Raw genomic sequence first — 19,064 nt, forward strand, 5'->3', positions numbered from 1 at the left:
ATAAGGCATCTCTCTAAGTTCAGCTGTTATGAGGGGTGACCTAATAAGGCATCTCTCTAAGTTCAGCTGTTATGTGGGGTGACCTAATAAGGCATCTCTCTAAGTTCAGCTTTGATGAGGGGTGACCTAATAAGACATCTCTCTAAGTTCAGCTGTTATAAGGGGTGACCTAATAAGACATCTCTCTAAGTTTAGCTGTTATGAGGGGTGACCTAATAAGGCATCTCTCTAAGTTCAGCTGTTATGAGGGGTGACCTAATAAGACATCTCTCTAAGTTCAGCTGTTATGTGGGGTGACCTAATAAGACATATCTCTAAGTTCAGCTGTTATGAGGGGTGACCTAATAAGGCATCTCTCTAAGTTCAGCTGTTATGTGGGGTGACCTAATAAGGCATCTCTCTAAGTTCAGCTGTTATGTGGGGTGACCTAATAAGGCATCTCTCTAAGTTCAGCTGTTATGAGGGGTGACCTAATAAGACATCTCTCTAAGTTCAGCTTTGATGAGGGGTGACCTAATAAGACATCTCTCTAAGTTCAGCTGTTATGAGGGGTGACCTAATAAGACTATCTCTAAGTTCAGCTGTTATGAGGGGTGACCTAATAAGACATCTCTCTAAGTTCAGTGACACTCAGTTCATTTGCTGGACAGGGATCAACCATCATTATTTTCATTCTGGTTTTAGGAAGAGGTTCATTATTAACCCCATGTTATCTAAACCTTTAAGTCTCAGGATAAATATAGTCACTAGCTATTAACGTTTTTGTAAAGGATTTGTCAAGAAAAATTGAGATTTCCACAATATTAAGAAACTGTTCTATTCTTGCAATCACAAATCACAAAACAAAAATAAACTCTTAGAATAATAGAAATATACAAATTCAGAGCTTTCCTTTGTCTACCTTTATCATAGCGTACAGTACATTGCTGTAATCGACAATGTACATTAGACAAATCTGCATAATGTGCTCTATGTGAATACATTACTGCTTAGGTTACTGTACTACTGCTGTACATGATACATGATGTACACTCAGTGGCCAGTTTATTAGTTACATCCATATAGTACTGGGCCGGACACTCTTTGCCTCCAGAACAGCCTGAATTCTTCGGTGCATGGATTCTACAAGGTGTGGCATTCAAACGTTGCTCAATTGGTATCAAGGGACCTAACATGTGCCAGGAAAACATTCCCCACACCATTACACCACCTCCACCAGCCTGTACCGTTGACACCAGGCAGGATGGGACATGGACTCATGCTGCTTATGCCAGATCCTGATTCTGACATCAGCATGATGCAACAGGAACTGGGATTTGTGGGACCAGGTGATGTTTTTCCTCTCCTCAATTGTCCAGTGTTGGTGATCATGTGCCCACTGGAGCCGCTTCTTCTTGTTTTTAGCCGATAGGAGTGGAACCCGGTGTGGTCGTCTGCTGCATTAGCCCATCCGTGGTAAGGACTGACAAGTTGTGCATTCTGAGATGGCGTTCTGCGCACCACTGTTGTACTGCGCTGTTATTTGCCTGTATGTGGCCCGCCTGTTAGCTTGCACGATCCTTGCCATTCTCCTTCGACCTCTCATCAACTAGCTGTTTTCACCCATAGGACTGCTGCTGACTGGATGTTTTTTGTTTGTCACACCATTCTCGGTAAACCCTAGACACTAGTGCGTGAAAAGCCCAGGAGGGCAGCCGTTTCTGAGATACTGGGACCGGCGCGCCTGGCACCGATGATCATACCACGCTCAAAGTCTCTTAGGAAACTAGTTTTGCCCATTCTAACATTCAATCGAACAGTAACTGAATGCCTCGATGCATGTCTGCCTGCTTTATATAGCAAGCCACAGCCACCTAACTCACTGTCTGTAGGAGCTAACCATTTTCGTGAACAGGGTGGTGTCCCTAATAAACTGGCCACTCAGTGTAAATTCTTAACTCCAGGAATAAATTATCATACCAGTAAGGGAACATGCAATATTGCATTGATCTGTCAGTACAAACCAGCAAGTCTGCTGATCCAGGATTTTTTCATGTGTATTCTTCTGCAGTTGGTCACAGATTTGTCATGTTGATGTAGAAAGCCCTAGAGAGTTGTGTTTCTTTTTTTCCCCAGCATGAGAATGGCATTGGAGTTTCCCTCTACTATAGTGAAGAAGAAGGGCCTGTGGACAGTGAGTTTGAGGGAAACCCCTCCATCTTGGGTCTTGTCTTGAGTTTCAGCACCACCTTCAGCCAGCTCAAACATGACTGTTGGGACACATCGAAGATAAACTACTCTAAGCTCTAAATCACCATTAGATTCAAACAAATTGTTGCAAAAAACTAAGAGTACCAATAGGTTCATTCCATTCTCTCTCTTGTGTCTATTTGCGTTCACATAGTAGACTACAGTTGGTAAAAGTACTGTTTAGTATCTTTCTGCTCTCTATCACAGGTTTATGTAAACATATTTCACTCATAGGGTTAACAGATTATTTGTTCCTGTGACACGAATCTTATTTATAGATATAATAACTGCCAATGTCAACCACTACATGTAATGCATTACTTGTTAAATAATGTGTAAAATAGCCCCAGAAGGGCCCCCATAAGAGTCACCCAAAGTGGTTATAATAATAACTGTCTCTTTTTGCTGAAACAATACTGCCACCAAATGAATTGTTTTGGTAACTTCACTTGTGGCAAACTGTACCACATATAAAATGGCAGGCCTAAATCCCTTTATTGATTTAATTATTGTAATATAAAGTTGGGTTATGGTGGATTATGTTAATCGTTTATGGTGGATTATGTTATTTTGTCTTTATCATTCATCTAGATATTACGACTGAACATGATTTTATAGCCGACACAGTGACAGGCAGGCTATTCTCTGTAAAGGTGTTCTTTGAATGGACAGGTCCACTCCCATCACTGTATCAACAACAATCTTCTAGGGCAGAACAACAAGTGAAGGAGAGGAGTTGCTATAGATTTATTTATTTGTTTTTTTTAAACATTTTTTTGACAAATTCTGTACAAGTCACATTGAAAGTGAATTGAGTGAATTTTACAGCAATCTTCTAGGGCGGAACAACAAGTAGAGAGGAGGGGTTGTTAGAGAAGTTTGGTTCTGATAATGATCTTCTAAAAAGCCGTCGCTGTCCCCTGTCAATTTCTGCACACCCCACAATACTGTATAGATTTCTCTCAGCGTTCTATGGATCAGATGGCCAATGAAGACAGTTTCGCCGATTTGAAGACGTTCTCTCCGATTTGCAGAGTTCGTTCTCACAGTGACACTTCTGGTTTCAGGTCGAGAATATTGTTCAGACTGCGAGGTGCACGTTCAGGTGAGTATTTCAAAAGCCTATACACGCCAAATATGTATAACCTCGTCCATATTTCCCTAATTTAGTTTAGCTTGCTGAAGTTTAAATAGTCGTTATTTATTGCAGTCAAAATGAAAAAGATAGCGCTTGATGAACAACACTGAAATGGGTTACAAGGTTGTACCACAGATGAAAGGGGAGTTAGTTAAAAGTATATTTGGAAAAAATTGAATGGCAGTGCTTGACATGCAGAGAATTCATAATAGTTTCCCACAAAAGTTTTTGAATGCATTATGCTACACCTCTCTATGATCAAATGAGGATATGCAGTCATTTTGATTGTGAGTTCATTATTATTATATACAGTACCAGTCAAAAGTTTGGACACACCTACTCATTCAAGGGTTTTTCTTTATTTGTACTATTTTTTACATTGTAGAATAATAGTGAAGACATCAAAACTATGAAATAACACATATGGAATCATGTAGTAACCAAAAAAGTGTTAAACAAATCAAAATATAGCCATCCTTTGCCTTGATGACAGTTTTGCAAACTCTTGACATTCTCTCAACCAGCTTCATGAAGTAGTCACCTGGAATGCATTTCAATTAACAGGTGTGCCTTCTTAAAAGGTAGTTTGTGGAATGCGATGCGATGGAGCCAATCAGTTGTGTTGTGACAAGGTAGGGGGGGTATACAGAAGATAGCCCTATTTGGTAAAAGACCAAGTCCATATTATGGCAAGAACAGCTCAAATAAGCAAAGAGAAACAACAGTCCATCATTACTTTAAGACATGAAGGTCAGTCAATACGGAAAATTTCAAGAACTTTGAAAGTTTCTTCAAGTGCAGTCGCAAAAACCATCAAGCGCTATGATGAAAGTGGCTCTCATGAGGACCGCCACAGGAATGGAAGATCCAGATTTACCTCTGCTGCAGAGGTTCATTAGAGTTACCAGCGATTGCAGCCCAAATAAATGCTTAAAAGAGTTCAAATCACAGACACATCTCAACATCAACTGTTCAGAGGGGACTGTGTGAATCAGGCCTTCATGGTCGAATTGCTGCAAAGAAACCACTACTAAATGACACCAATAAGAAGAAGAGACTTGCTTGGTCCAAGAAACACAAGCAATGGACATTAGACCGGTGGAAATTTACCCTTTGGCAAATTGGAGATTTTTGGTTCCAACCGGCGTGTTTTTGTGAGACGCGGTGTGGGTGAACGGATGATCTCCGCATGTGTAGTTCCCACCGTAAAGCATGGAGGAGTGGCGCAGTGGTCTAAGGCACTGCATCGCAGTGTTAACTGTGCCACTAGAGATCCTGGTTCGAATCCAGGCTCTGTCGCAGCCGGCCGCGACCGGGAGACTCATGGGCGGCGCACAATTGGCCCAGCGTCGTCCAGGGTAGGGGAGGGAATGGCCGGCAGGGATGTAGCTCAGTTGATAGAGCATGGCGTTTGCAACGCCAGGGTTGTGGGTTTGATTCCCACGGGGGGCCAGTATAAAAAAATAAATAAAAATAAATAAAAAGATGTATTCACTAACTGTAAGTCGCTCTGGATAAGAGCGTCTGCTAAATGACTAAAATGTAAATGTAAAAATGTGTTATGGTGTGGGGGTACTTTGCTGGTGACACTGTCTGTGATTTATTTAGAATTCAAGGCACACTTAACCAGCATGGCTACCACAGCATTCTGCAGCGATATGCCATCCCATCTGGTTTGGGCTTAGTGGGACTATCATTTGTATTTCAACAGGACAATGACCCAACACACCTACAGGATGTGTAAGGGCTATTTGACCAAGAAGGAAAGTGGTGGAGTGCTGAATCAGATGACCTGGCCTCCACAATCCCCTGACCTCAACCCAATTGAGATGGTTTGGGATAAATCAGACCGCAGAGTGAAGGAAAAGCAGCCAATAAGTGCTCAGCATATGTGGGAACTCCTTCAAGACTGTTGGAAAAGCATTCCAGTTGAAGCTGGTTGAGAGAATGCCAAGAGTGTGCAAAGCTGTCATCAAGGCAAAGGGTGGCTATTTGAAGAATCTCAAATATATATAATATAATTTGATTTGTTTAACACTTTCTTGGTTACTACATGATTCCATATGTGTTATTTCATAGTTTTGATGTCTTCACTATTATTCTACAATGTAACAAATAGTGAAAATATGTATGTTCTGTTTATCTGTGAATTAACCAATGCTATCAGGCCACACCCGGCCATGATTACAGACACCTGCGTGTGTCCTTACACTATATAAACTAATGACCCGCAGTGTTTGTCATTAGACTCTGATGAAGACAGCTTGTCTGTCGAAACGTTGGTTATTAGGTTATTAAATTATGGCATCTGAGCTCCTAGAGTGTGCGGCTCTCCTTTTCTTTTTCAAGTGTTCTACTCCGTTAGCCAGCACGTCGCCTAAATAGGTTTCTTTTGCCTCTATATTCACTATTATTCTACAATGTAGAAAATAGTCACAATAAAGAAAACCCTTGAATGAGTAGGTGTGTCCAAACTGGTACTGTATATATATTTGTTTTAAACACGCAAGGCCTTTTCAACACCTACATTTATGTTTTCTATCTAATCTAGACAGGCCTAGACATAAAAAGTCCAACAATGTATCATTTGTTGTTGCTGATTAACAATCAATCATGAATTATGATTTCCCTCATGTTTTTCAATGAATTTATGTACTTGATGTCATGAACTGACAATGACAAAGATAACATCATGAGATCACGTTTCCAAGAGAGAAGTTGCTGAGGCCCCTTCTCTAGAATGGCCTTTACATAGAACTGAGGTCCCCAATGCTGCAGTGGTTTCCTGTTGTAATTTCTGCAAAGTGCACAGATCTTCAAAGAGCTATAACGCCTCTAGTCTTGATGTCCTATGGAGCTGTGTTCCTCTGAAGTTGAATAGGCTCTGGTGAGAATGGGCTGTTAATCGTCACAGTAAAGGCCATGTTCTTTATTCCACAAAGATGATTTTCCATAGATGGTTAGGGAAGAAGGACTTTGTTTGTGAGATATTCCATATTGTTCAGAAGTGCAGTATGAACACCATATCTGTATTATTTCTTGATTTAACCAACACAGGTGTGACAATGTTTACATATTTCACAAGGGCATTGATGTGGTCATAATGTTCTCATACAGTACGTACAATGTCAAGGCTTTTGCTAACAATTTACTGACATTAGTCACCAGCTTTAACATGCCTCCTCTATCAAATATCACATCAGTACATTATCTCTACTGACAGTCCACTTCCTGTCATCAGTCAACTTTGTTTACCACTTCTGTCCATCTGCCCTTTCGGAGTAGTCTAATTAAGTAGGTCTTGAATTCATGCATGCTACAGTACAGGTGTAAGATCTTAATTTGAGCCAGTTTGCTACAGCAGGAAAATAACCCTGCAGCAACAGGAAATGTGAATGATTATGTGGATTATACATTTGTAGGGGTTGATACATTTTTCGTAAGGGAAAATCAAGTCTTGAAATTTCAAAGTGGAAATTACAATCTTCGGAAGCCTTTTTAAACCTCAAATACACTACATGTTTTAAATGTCCTGCATTGCAGGAAACTCCTCCTGCAACTGGGTGATCAAATTAAGATTCTACATCTGTATATTATCATAGTCTGTATCTAGCCGAAGTCTGCCGGTTGGTGTCTGTGTGATATTGCCTTCCCCTGTTAATAAAATAACATTCTTTGCACTTTATCGCAACAGGAAGTGTGATAACACATGTAGAGTAATGGCAGGAAATGCTGGCTATTGTCTGGTAGTTTCTCAAATAGCCAGAAGAGGGGGGGAAAGCTCCTTTTGGTGGATCTTATTTCCTGTGTCTGTTGTATCTCAGTTGTAACTCAGGCCAACTTGTTTTGAAAAGGGTAGAGTATATGTATACTTATATATATATATATATATATACACACACACACTACCAGTCAAAAGTTTGGACACACAATTTACATTTTAGTCATTTAGCAGACGCTCTTATCCAGAGCGACTTACAGTTAGTGAGTGCATACATTTTCATACTGGCCCCCCGTGGGAAACGAACCCACAACCCTGGCCTTGCATGCGCCATGCTCTACCAACTGAGCTACAGGGGACACACCTACTCATTCAAGGGTTTTTCTTTATTTTCACTATTTGTTACATTGTAGAATAATAGTGAAGACATCAAAACTATGAAATAACACATATGGAATCATGTAGTAACCAAAAAAGTGTTAAACAAATCAAAATACATTTTATATTTGAGATTCTTCAAATAGCCACCCTTTGCCTTGATGACAGCTTTGCACACTCTTGGCATTCTCTCAACCAGCTTCACCTGGAATGCTTTTCCAACAGTCTTGAAGGAGTTCCCACATACGTTGAGCACTTGTTGGCTGCTTTTCCTTCACTCTGCGGTCTGACTTATCCCAAACCCTCTCAATTGGGTTGAGGTCGGGGGATTGTGGAGGCCAGGTCATCTGATGCAGCACTCCACCACTCTCCTTCTTGGTCAAATAGCCCTTACACAGCCTGGAGGTGTGTTGGGTCATTGTCCTGTTGAAAACAAATGATAGTCCCACTAAGCCCAAACCAGATGGGATGGCGTATCGATGCAGAATGCTGTGGTAGCCATGCTGGTAAAGTGTGCCTTGAATTCTAAATAAATCACAGACAGTGTCACCAGCAAAGCACCCCCACACCATAACACCTCCTCCTCCATGATTTATGGTGGGAACTACACATGCAGAGATCATCCGTTCACCCACACCGCATCTCATAAAGACACGGCGGTTGGAACCAAAAAAAGCTCCAATTTGGACTCCAGACCAAAGGACACATTTCCACCGGTCTAATGTCCATTGCTCGTGTTTCTTTGCCCAAGCAAGTCTCTTCTTCTTATTGGTGTCCTTTAGTAGTGGTTTCGTTGCAGCAATTCAACAATGAAGGCCTGATTCACACAGTCTCCTCTGAACAGTTGATGTTGAAATGTGTCTGTTACTTGAACTCTGTTAAGCATTTATTTGGGCTGCAATTTCTGAGACTGGTAACTTTAATGAACCTCTGCAGCAGAGGTAAATCTGGGTCTTCCATTCCTGTGGCGGTCCTCATGAGAGCCACTTTCATCATAGCGCTTGATGGTTTTTGCGACTGCACTTGAAGAAACTTTCAAAGTTCTTGAAATGTTCCGTATTGACTGACCTTCATGTCTTAAAGTAATGATGGACTGTTGTTTCTCTTTGCTTATTTGAGCTGTTCTTGCCATAATATGGACTTGGTCTTTTACCAAATAGGGCTATCTTCTGTATACCCTCCCTACCTTGTCACAACACAACCGATTGGCTCAAACGCATTAAGAAGGAAATAAATTCCACAAATTAACTTTTTTCACAAAACCCTGAGGTTCCTTATTGCTATTATAAACGGGTTATCAATGTAATTAGAACAGTAAAATTAAATTATTTGTCATATCAGGGGTATACGGTCTCATATACCACGGCTTTCAGCCAATCAGCATTCAGGGCTGGAACCACCCAGTTTATAAATATATACAGTATGTGGTCTTCTTATAAACATAACAGTACAGGGCCACACATCACCACAATAAAGGCCTACATGGAAAGTATCTAATTAATATACCATTTATATATTGTTTTGCTTAATAAGAACTCATTTTAGTACTTCTGACCTTTCCAACTCAGAGTTGTTTTGCTGTCTCATATAATAATCGAAGGGGTTTCAGACTTTTAGAGAATCTCTGGGAGATAAAGATTTGTTGTGATCATTTTAGGTTTTTGCCCCTTCAGAATCAGTGAGGGGTCGAATACTGTCCCTCCCTACACTAATTAGTAATGTAACTACACAGTCAGGGAGGCAGGCAGTGTAGCATGCTGTGCATATTGTACCCTTTCTGTACAATACTCCCAAAATAGACATTCAGTTTGAATTTGACACTCCAAATTACAACGTATCAGACTTTCTGTGGCCTTTTGCTATTGCCTGTATTTAACACAATGCAGCTGGTCATAATTGTGTTTCCAACATATCCAGCATTGCATTCAATCATAGCCAGGTCATTATCAATGTGTGGTATATTGTATGTCATGTAAAAGATTCTCAGACTACATTCTGAGAGAGTTTGTACTGTAGGAGTCTTGTCGGTTTTTCAACAAGCCTAACTGTTCTGGTAAGATAGTATCAATGAACATCAAAACATGCTATGTTTGTGTGTTAATTACTATACATGGTTACAGCTGGATTAGTTAAGGTAAACCCATTTTCTGGGAAAGTACAACCCTTCACAAGGACCTGTATTCACTGCAGTGTTGGCAGAGTGGAGCCAAGGGAAGTGAGCTTTTTCCTTTTACAGTAATCAGTCCCTAGACTGGGAAGACTTGGAAAGTGCCAGAGAGTAACTGAAAGTGAAAGAGGGGTAATTTAAGCAGTTGGCCATAAAAATAGAATTAGAACATGATATGCCATATACAGTATATCTGTACAGGCAGCTGTGTGGGTACAGGTGGCTGCCTCTAACTAAGAACATTTAAGAGTGATTTCGGCTGAAGCGCAATATTAATTTGTCTCTAGCTGGCTGGGACTATTTCAATGCCACTGAACAACATTACATAATTCCCTTCCCCTGAAATGATCTTCCCTCTGCTGTCGATCATATCCGCCCATGGATTTGAGGACCTGGCTGATGTCTAATTTGAGAGCAGATATTCATTCCAGATCCACTACATTCCTGTTTCATTGTCAATGTTTTTTAGTCATATCCTCATCTTGAGTTGTGATGATCAACACATATAGAGGGACGCTTCTGGGATAAAGACAGAGGACAAGGATTTTCACCCAACTCATTAAAGTTCAAACTTCAATATCTGCTCGGTTTTGAAGGGCCTGCCATTATGAAGTGTTCAGCATAACGTTACAGTAAATAAGTATTATTGAGCCTGTACCTCAGGCAGCGACATGAGCAGACATCTATTCCTGGGTTTACCCCCACTGACCTGTGGGGGAGGCAGGGAAAACATCTCGAACATCTTCCTTGCTCATGTTTCCAAGTGTAAAGTGCTCTCTTGAATGCAAAATTGTGGCCCTGTGAGACAGTGATGTCAAAAGACTCAGCATCAAACACACAAAGGGTATTTCATCACTGATTTCCATGCTGTCCTGAATATCTTTGTAAGAGGGGTCTTTCATCACTGATTTCCATGCTTATACATTTTGTATTTTGTTTTGATGTCTTTATAGATATATAGTAATGACTCATCCTCATCATGGGTCGAGTTATAAAATGGAATATGTCTGCATCTATTCTGCAGCCACATGTCATACTTTTTCAATGACCATGGATTATAAATTCCAACTTAGTGAAACTAAGTACGGTACAGTGTGACTTTAAGTTACACAACAACCTGACTGTGCCAGGTCAGTGGCTCACTGTGTTTATCATTTCTTAAAGAGTCTAAAAATACAAAGTTGTTTCCGCTGTCACTGTCAAAACTATGTTCAGGGTTGCAATGCAATTTCCATCCCACACGAGCTGATCCAGTTGTCAAACAGTAACCCAGCTCAGTTAATGTCACACTGTAGGTCATTAATACCCGCACTGTACATCATGTTGACAATATCCTCCATGTCCTGTTGGTCTTGCGGATATTAATGGCCTTATTCTCAAATGGATTACATTTTTTAAAAATCAATCTACACACAATACCCAATAATGACGAAGCAAAAACAGGTTTTTAGAAATGTTTGTAAATGTATTAAAAATAAAAAACAGAAAAACCTTATTTACATAAGTATTCAGACCCTTTGCTATGAGACTCGAAATTGAGCTCAGGTGCATCCTGTTTCCATTGATTATCCTTGAGATGTTTCTACAACTTGATTGAAGTCCAGTAGTGGTAAATTCATTTGATTGGACATTATTTGGAATGCACACACCTGTCTATATAAGGTCCCACAGTTGACAGTGCATGTCAGAGCAAAAACCAAGCCATGAGGTCGAAGGAACTGTCCGTAGAGCTCCGAGACAGGATTGTGTCGAGGCACAGATCTGGGGAAGGGTACCAAAACATTTCTGCAGTATTGAAGGTCCCCAAGAACACAGTGGCCTCCATCATTCTTAAATGGAAGAAGTTTGGAACCACCAAGACTCTTCCTAGAGCTGGCTGCCCGGCCAAACTGAGCAATCGGGGGAGAAGGGCCTTGGTCAGGGAGGTGACCAAGAACCTGATGGTCACTGACACAGCTCCAGAGTTTCTCTGTGGAGATGGGAGAACCTTCCAGAAGGACAACCATCTCTGCAGTACTCCACCAATCAGGCCTTTACGGTAGAGTGGCCAGACGGAAGCCACATTACAGCCCGCTTGGAGTTTGCCAGAAGGCACCTAAAGGACTCTCAGACCATGAGAAACAAGATTCTCTGGTCTGATGAAACCAAGATTGAACTCTTTGGCCTGAATGCCAAGAGTCACGCCTGGAGGAAATCTGGCACCATCCCTACGGTGAAGCATGGTGGTGGCAGCATCATGCTGTGGGGATATTTTTCAGTGGCAGGGACTGGGAGATTAGTCAGGATTGAGGGAAAGATGAATGGAGCAAAGTACAGAGAGATCCTTGATGAAAACCTGCTCCAGAGCACTCAAGACCTCAGACTGGAGCGAAGGTTCACCTTCCAACAGGACAACAACCTTAAGCACACAGCCAAGACAACGCAGGAGTGGCTTTGGGACAAGTCTCTAAATGTCCTTGAGTGGCTCAGCCAGAGCCCGGACTTGAACCCGATTGAACATCTCTGGAGAGACCTGAAAATAGCTGTGCAGCGACGCTCCCCATCCAACCTGACAGAGCTTGAGAGGATCTGCAGAGAGGAATGGGAGAAACTCACCAAATACAGGTGTGCCAAGCTTGTAGTGTCATACCCAAGAAGACTTGTGGCTGTAATCGCTGCCAAAGGTGCTTCAACAAAGTACTGAGTAAAGGGTCTGAATACTTATGTAAATGTAATATTTCATTTTTGTATTTTTTATTCATTTGCAAAAATGTATTTGTCATTATGGGGTATTGTGTGTAGATTGATGAGGGAAAAAAACGATTTAATCAATTTTAGAACAAGGCTGTAACGTAACAAAATGTGGAAAAAGTCAAGGGGTCTGAGTACTTTCCGAATGCACTGTAACTTGTAATAATGCTGTTCACACAATAATGATTAAATATATTCAATTACATCATGTGTTGAAACACTGGCAGAAATGTAACATGGACTTTGACTCTCAAATATGACCTATGTGAGCATTGAGTATACGCAGCTGCTGTAATACTGCAGTTCAGTTGTAGCACCATCAGGGAGAGTTAGCAAGGCACAAGTTGGCACCTTGTTTAGGTTTCTATAAATTTACATGATGTTCTAAATTAGTCATCAAGGTTGATAGGGGCCATAAACGGCTAAGGACTTGTTGGGACCATAACGGGCTAATGACTTGTTAGGGACCATAAAGGGCTAATGACTTGTTAGGGACCATAAAGGGCTAATGACTTGTTAGGGACCATAACGGGCTAATGACTTGTTAGGGACCATAAAGGGCTAATGACTTGTTAGGGACCATAAAGGGCTAATGACTTGTTAGGGACCATAAAGGTCTAAGGGCTGGTTAGGACAATAAAGGGCTAAGAGCTGGTTAGGACCATAAAGGGCTAAGGACTTGTTACGACCAGAAAGGGCTAAGGACTGGTTAGGACCATAAAGGGCTAAGGACTTGTTAGGACCATAAAGGGCTAAGGACTGGTTAGGACCATAAAGGGCTAAGGACTTGTTAGGACCATAAAGGGCTAAGGACTGGTTAGGACCATAAAGGGCTAAGGACTTGTTAGGACCATAAAGAGCTAAGGACTTGTTAGGACCATAAAGGGCTAAGGACTTGGCAGCTCTTTGAAGCCTTGGAGGCCTCTTCTCATCTCAATCCCCACGGCTCTTCAGCCACTAGCTACCTTATCAGGTTTTGAGTGAAATACGTACAGTGGCTTGCGAAGGTATTCACCCCCTTGGCATTTTTCCTATTTTGTTGCCTTACAACCTGGAATTAAAATAGAATTTTTGGGGGTTTGTATCATTTGATTTACACAACATGCCTACCACTTTCAAGATGCAAAATATTTTTTGGGTGAAACAAACAAGAAATAAGACAAAAAAACAGAAAACTTGAGCGTGCATAACTATTCAGTCAATATTTTGTAGAGCCAACTTTTGCAGCAATTACAGCTGCAAGTCTCTTGGGGTATGTCTCTATAAGCTTGGCACATCTAGCCACTGGGATTTTTGTCCATTCTTCAAGGCAAAACTGCTCCAGCTCCTTCAAGTTGGATGGGTTCCGTTGGTGTACAGCAATCTTTAAGTCATACCACAGATTCTCAATTGGATTGAGGTCTGAGATTTGACTAGGCCATTCCAAGACATTTAAATGTTACCCCTTAAACCACTCGAGTGTTGCTTTAGCAGTATGCTTAGGGTCATTGTTCTGCTGGAAGGTGAACCTCCATCCCAGTCTCAAATCTCTGGAAGACTGAAAGAGGTTTCTCCCTGTATTTAGCGCCATCCATCATTCCTTCAATTCTGACCAGTTTCCCAGTCCCTGCCGATGAAAAACATCCCCACAGCATGATGGTGCCACCAAACGTGTTTGCCCATTTTCTTCTTTAAGCAATGTATTTTTTCTGGCCACTCTTCCGTAATGCCCAGCTCTGTGGAGTGTATGGCTTAAAATGGTCCTATGGACAGATACTCCAATCTCCGCTGTGGAGCTTTGCAGCTCCTTCAGGGTTATCTTTGGTATCTTTGTTGCCTCTGATTAATGCCCTCCTTGCCTGGTCCGTGAGTTTTGGTGGGCGGCCCTCTCTTGGCAGGTTTGTTGTGGTGCCATATTCTTTCCATTTTTTTATAATGGATTTAAAGGTGCTCCGTGGGATGTTCAAAGTTTCGGATATTTTTTTTATAACCCAACCCTGATCTGTACTTCTCCACAACTTTGTCCCTGACCTGTTTGGAGAGCTCCTTGGTCTTCATGGTGCCACTTGCTTGGTGGTGCCCCTTGCTTAGTGGTGTTGCAGACTCTGGGGTCTTTCAGAACAGGTGTATATATATACTGAGATCATGTGACACTTAGATTGCACACAGGTGGACTTTATATAACTAATTATGTGACTTCTGAATACATATGCACACACCACTTTTCTGTTATTTATTTTTTATATTTCACTTCACCAATTTGGACTATTTTGTGTATGTCCATTACATGAAATCCAAATAAAAATCCATTTAAATTACAGGTTGAAATGCAACAAAATAGGAAAAACGCCAAGGGGGATGAATACTTTTGCAAGGCACTGTAAGTGGCAGCACTTGCAGTCGTTATCTTGTCAATAGCCTAACAATAATCTAGGACACCCAGAACTAAAATCTTGCCTTATATCGTCAGATTCTCGATTAGGTTACGTGCATCTGTCCATGAGAGATTAGCCTAACAATGAAGTATACCATTACCTGCCCAGGCTTCCTATGCTCATTCTATAGTGCAATTCCATTTACAGCCTTCTTATAGACTCCTGGCTGAGCCAGAGATCCAAATACCCTCAAGTGGTTTTTCTCTGAAAGCCCACTCTAAAGTGTATGTTGCCAGAGAGAAGAATATGAGCTAATATGACTCATTCCTTTTAGAACATTTTTTCAGAGATTTTCCACACAGCCCTCAAACCCACTTGTTCACCGACTTCAACCATCAAGCATCCTCACATAACTTTCCATTCTGCCTCTTAACATCGTGATAGGTATTGACACATGGAGTCTGGGGTGCAGAGAAAATAAAACATTTTAGGTGAATAGCAGTAATTAAATTAGTCTGGCTTTATTGATGGTCCCTGAGGCCTCAGGCTGCAGCTTAAAGCCCCAGTGGACAGGGAGGTTCCATTTGATGGTTCCCGACTGGCTCAATCAGGCCTTAATGGGAGTAATGGGTGTTGTGTCCCCCCCCCCGTGCTCACTGGGCTGCTTCATTGTCAGGTCCACTGCAGAGAGGCAGGCAGCAAGGAAGACTGATGGACATCAGAGAGCCAGCTCCCTGCACGGGAAGGGTTAGAGGGAGAGAGGGAGGGAGCTAAAGAGAGAGGGGGAGGAGGAGAACGGGAGGGAGGGAGAGAAAGAGGGAGGGAACGAGAGTTATGAGGAATAGAAAGGATCAGCTCATGGTGATCATTTTCTTCCAGTCATGGAGCATGCTCGTGAGTGCCCTTTAGTCTGTGTGTCTCGCTGTGTGTCTGTGTGTCTATGTTTCTCTGTGTGTCTATGTTTCTCTGTGTGTCTATGTTTCTCTGTGTGTCTATGTTTCTCTGTGTGTCTATGTTTCTCTGTGTGTCTATGTTTCTCTGTGTGTCTATGTTTCTCTGTGTGTCTATGTTTCTCTGTGTGTCTGTGTTTGTGTGTGTGTTTCTGTGTCTGTCTGTGTTTCTGTGTCTGTCTGTGTTTCTGTGTCTGTCTGTGTTTCTGTGTCTGTCTGTGTTTCTGTGAGTGTGTGTATTTGTGTGTCTGTGTTTCTGTGTGTCTGTGTGTATTAATGTGTGTCTGTGTTTCTGTGTGTGTGTGTATTTGTGTGTCTGTGTTTCTGTGTGTCTGTGTGTATTAATGTGTGTCTATGTGTCTGTGTTTCTGTGTGTCTGTGTGTGTTTCTGTGTTTCTGTATGTATTTGTGTGTGTCTGTGTGTGAGAGATAATTTCTTGTCTTTGTGATTGTTGTGTGTTTTGCTGTTACAGTAGTTGGTATTAGCAGTTCTCTAAATGTTCTATGTTGGATAAATTGCCCTTGGACTATGCATGAAGAGGGTAGCCTAGAGCCAGTTGTGATTGCTATCTACTCTGCTGTGCAAGCTTATTGAAGAGGAACTTTATGACTTTCCCTCTGTGTATGCAGATCAGCTGTTTAGGAAACACTGCCAGGCAAAAACCCATTCCTGTAATGTGATTTTGTTAGATTAGAGTTGTATAAATGACTTGGCTTGTGCCTCAATTGTTTCGAAACCTGGTTTGTTTGTTTTGTGGTCCTCTGTAGCTCATCTGGTAGAGCACGGCGCTTGTAACGCCAGGGTAGTGGGTTCGATCCCCGGGACCACCCATACACAAAAATGTATGCACGCATGACTGTAAGTCGCTTTGGATAAAAGCGTCTGCTAAATGGCATATTATTATTATTATTATTATTATTATTATTATTATTATTACTTATTTGATTATTTAAAGATAAACATAAAGCCTTATCACTTCGAGAGATTACCTCTAATAATATTATATGCATCCTCATCATCTTCATCATATAGTCATAGCTAGTGACAGGGTATGGTGACTCAGTCTCTTGTAGTGGATTACAGTCAGTCTATTTAGTCAATGCCATTTTATATGTTTAATTAAGTTTGCCACACTCTGTGAATGTCATAACATTTCACTGTATCTATTAATTAATGTCATAACATTTGACTGTGTATTAACTCATGTCATAACTCCTGTTCAAATACAACTTGTAGTGGAGAAATTGGACTGACAAGGAGGGCTAGGTACATAGATCGCCCAGACAGAAATATAAGTCAAGTTCACCTGTGATAATACTGCAGTAGGAAACATCTATGCTGTGATGTATAGAAAGATAAGATACGAAGCCATATGTCATGACTTTGTGAGTCTATTATAGGTACATTATATATATTTCTTTACACATGATTTCAAATGGTCCAGGTGGATTCTTAACAGTAGATTGTGTTCTTCAATCTGTGTTTTACAATGCAAAACAACATTTGTATACGAGTCAGGTTGTCTACATTTGCATAGCCTCAGACCACAGTGATTCAGCAGTGTCGTAGTGACGTAGAAAACCCCAATGCTCGACAAGGCTAAAGTCATTTACAGTGATTGATAGGATCTGCTGACACATTTGTTTACTTCACAAAACTGATTTCTCAACTTCCCTGTGGCATTCCTAATGCTGCAAGTCTGTTTATTCAGTCACAACCAACCCTATCCCAGAATAGATGTACTTAATGGCGGGAAATGTGATACTACTTCCATTGGGGAATTAACCAATGCAGTCTTACAAATGTAATTTTTTCTGGTCTTATGTTGCCCTTTCAATTGAACTTGTAATTGAAACAGCTTTAGTACAGTATGACAACATATGAAGTAACAGGCCAGTCTGGGTTTAGTGCAGTGTGACAACATATGAAGTAACAGGCCAGTCTGGGTTTAGTACAATTCTCTCGTTCTCTCTTCTCTCTGAGAACCTGAGCCCTAGGACCATACGTCAGGACTACCGGGCATGCTGACACCTTGCTGTCCCCAGTCCGCCTGGCCTTGCTGCTATTCCAGTTTCAACTGTTCTGCCTGCGGTTACGAAACCCCTACCTGTCCCAGACCTGCTGTTTTCAACTCTTAATGATCGGCTATGAAAAGCCAACTGAGAGACCTGAGCCCTAGGACCATACGTCGGGACTACCGGCCGTGGTGACTCCTTGCTGTCCCCAGTCCGCCTGGCCTTGCTGCTATTCCAGTTTCAACTGTTCTGCCTGCGGTTATGGAACCCCTACCTGTCCCAGACCTGCTGTTTTCAACTCTTAATGATCGGCTATGAAAAGCCAACTGAGATTTATTCCTGATTATTATTTGACCATGCTTGTCACTTATGAACATTTTTGAACATCTTGGTATGGTTCTGTTATAATCTCCACCCGGCACAGCCAGAAGAGGACTGGCCACCCCTCATAGCCTGGTTCCTCTCTAGGTTTCTTCCTAGGTTTTGGCCTTTCTAGGGAGTTTTTCCTAGCCACCGTGCTTCTACACCTGCATTACTAGCTGTTTGGGGTTTTAGGCTGGGTTTCTGTACAGCACTTCGAGATATTAGCTGATGTACGAAGGGCTATATAAAATAAAATTGATTGATTGATTGATTGACAGCATATGAAGTAACAGGCCAGTCTGGGTTTAGTGCAGTGTGACAGCATATGAAGTAACAGGCCAGTCTGGGTTTAGTACAGTGTGACAGCATATGAAATAACAGGCCAGTCTGGGTTTAGTACAGTGTGACAGCATATGAAGTAACAGGCCAGTCTGGGTTTAGTGCAGTGTGACAGCATATGAAATAACAGGCCAGTCTGGGTTTAGTACAGTGTGACAGTATATGATGTAACAGGCCAGTCTGGGTTTAGTACAGTATGACAACATATGAAGTAACATACCAGTCTGGGTTTAGTACAGTGTGACAGCATATGAAGTAACATACCAGTCTGGGTTTAGTACAGTGTGACAGCATATGAAGTAACAGGCCAGTCTGGGTTTAGTAAAGTGTGACAACATATGAAGTAACAGGCCAGTCTGGGTTTAGTAAAGTGTGACAACATATGAAGTAACAGGCCATTCTGGGTTTAGTACAGTGTGACAGCATATGAAGTAACAGGCCAGTCTGGGTTTAGTGCAGTGTGACAGCATATGAAGTAACAGGCCAGTCTGGGTTTAGTACAGTGTGACAGCATATGAAGTAACAGGCCAGTCTGGGTTTAGTAAAGTGTGACAGCATATGAAGTAACATACCAGTCTGGGTTTAGTACAGTGTGACAGCATATGAAGTAACAGGCCAGTCTGGGTTTAGTGCAGTGTGACAGCATATGATGTAACAGGCCAGTCTGGGTTTAGTACAG

General features: G+C 41.5%; 1 protein-coding gene across 2 annotated transcripts in view; it reads left to right on the forward strand.

Moving 5' to 3' along the window:
• Window positions 1-3,162: 3,162 nt before the first annotated feature.
• The window catches only part of LOC121578032 (phosphatase and actin regulator 2-like), an 89,678-nt gene continuing 73,776 nt past the window's right edge, over window positions 3,163-19,064 (forward strand). Inside the window, exon 1 of one of the 2 annotated variants that reach the window (XM_041892086.1) lies at window positions 3,163-3,334. In XM_041892086.1, the coding sequence (XP_041748020.1) occupies window positions 3,202-3,334 (133 nt within the window). In that variant the 5' untranslated portion in view covers window positions 3,163-3,201. Of the gene's footprint in view, window positions 3,335-15,538; window positions 15,612-19,064 lie in introns of those variants that run through there. The other variant, XM_041892104.1, reaches the window with a different exon arrangement.

The sequence above is a fragment of the Coregonus clupeaformis genome, chromosome 1 (genome assembly GCF_020615455.1).
Source record: "Coregonus clupeaformis isolate EN_2021a chromosome 1, ASM2061545v1, whole genome shotgun sequence".
In the NCBI taxonomy this organism is placed as follows: Eukaryota; Metazoa; Chordata; class Actinopteri; order Salmoniformes; family Salmonidae; genus Coregonus; species Coregonus clupeaformis.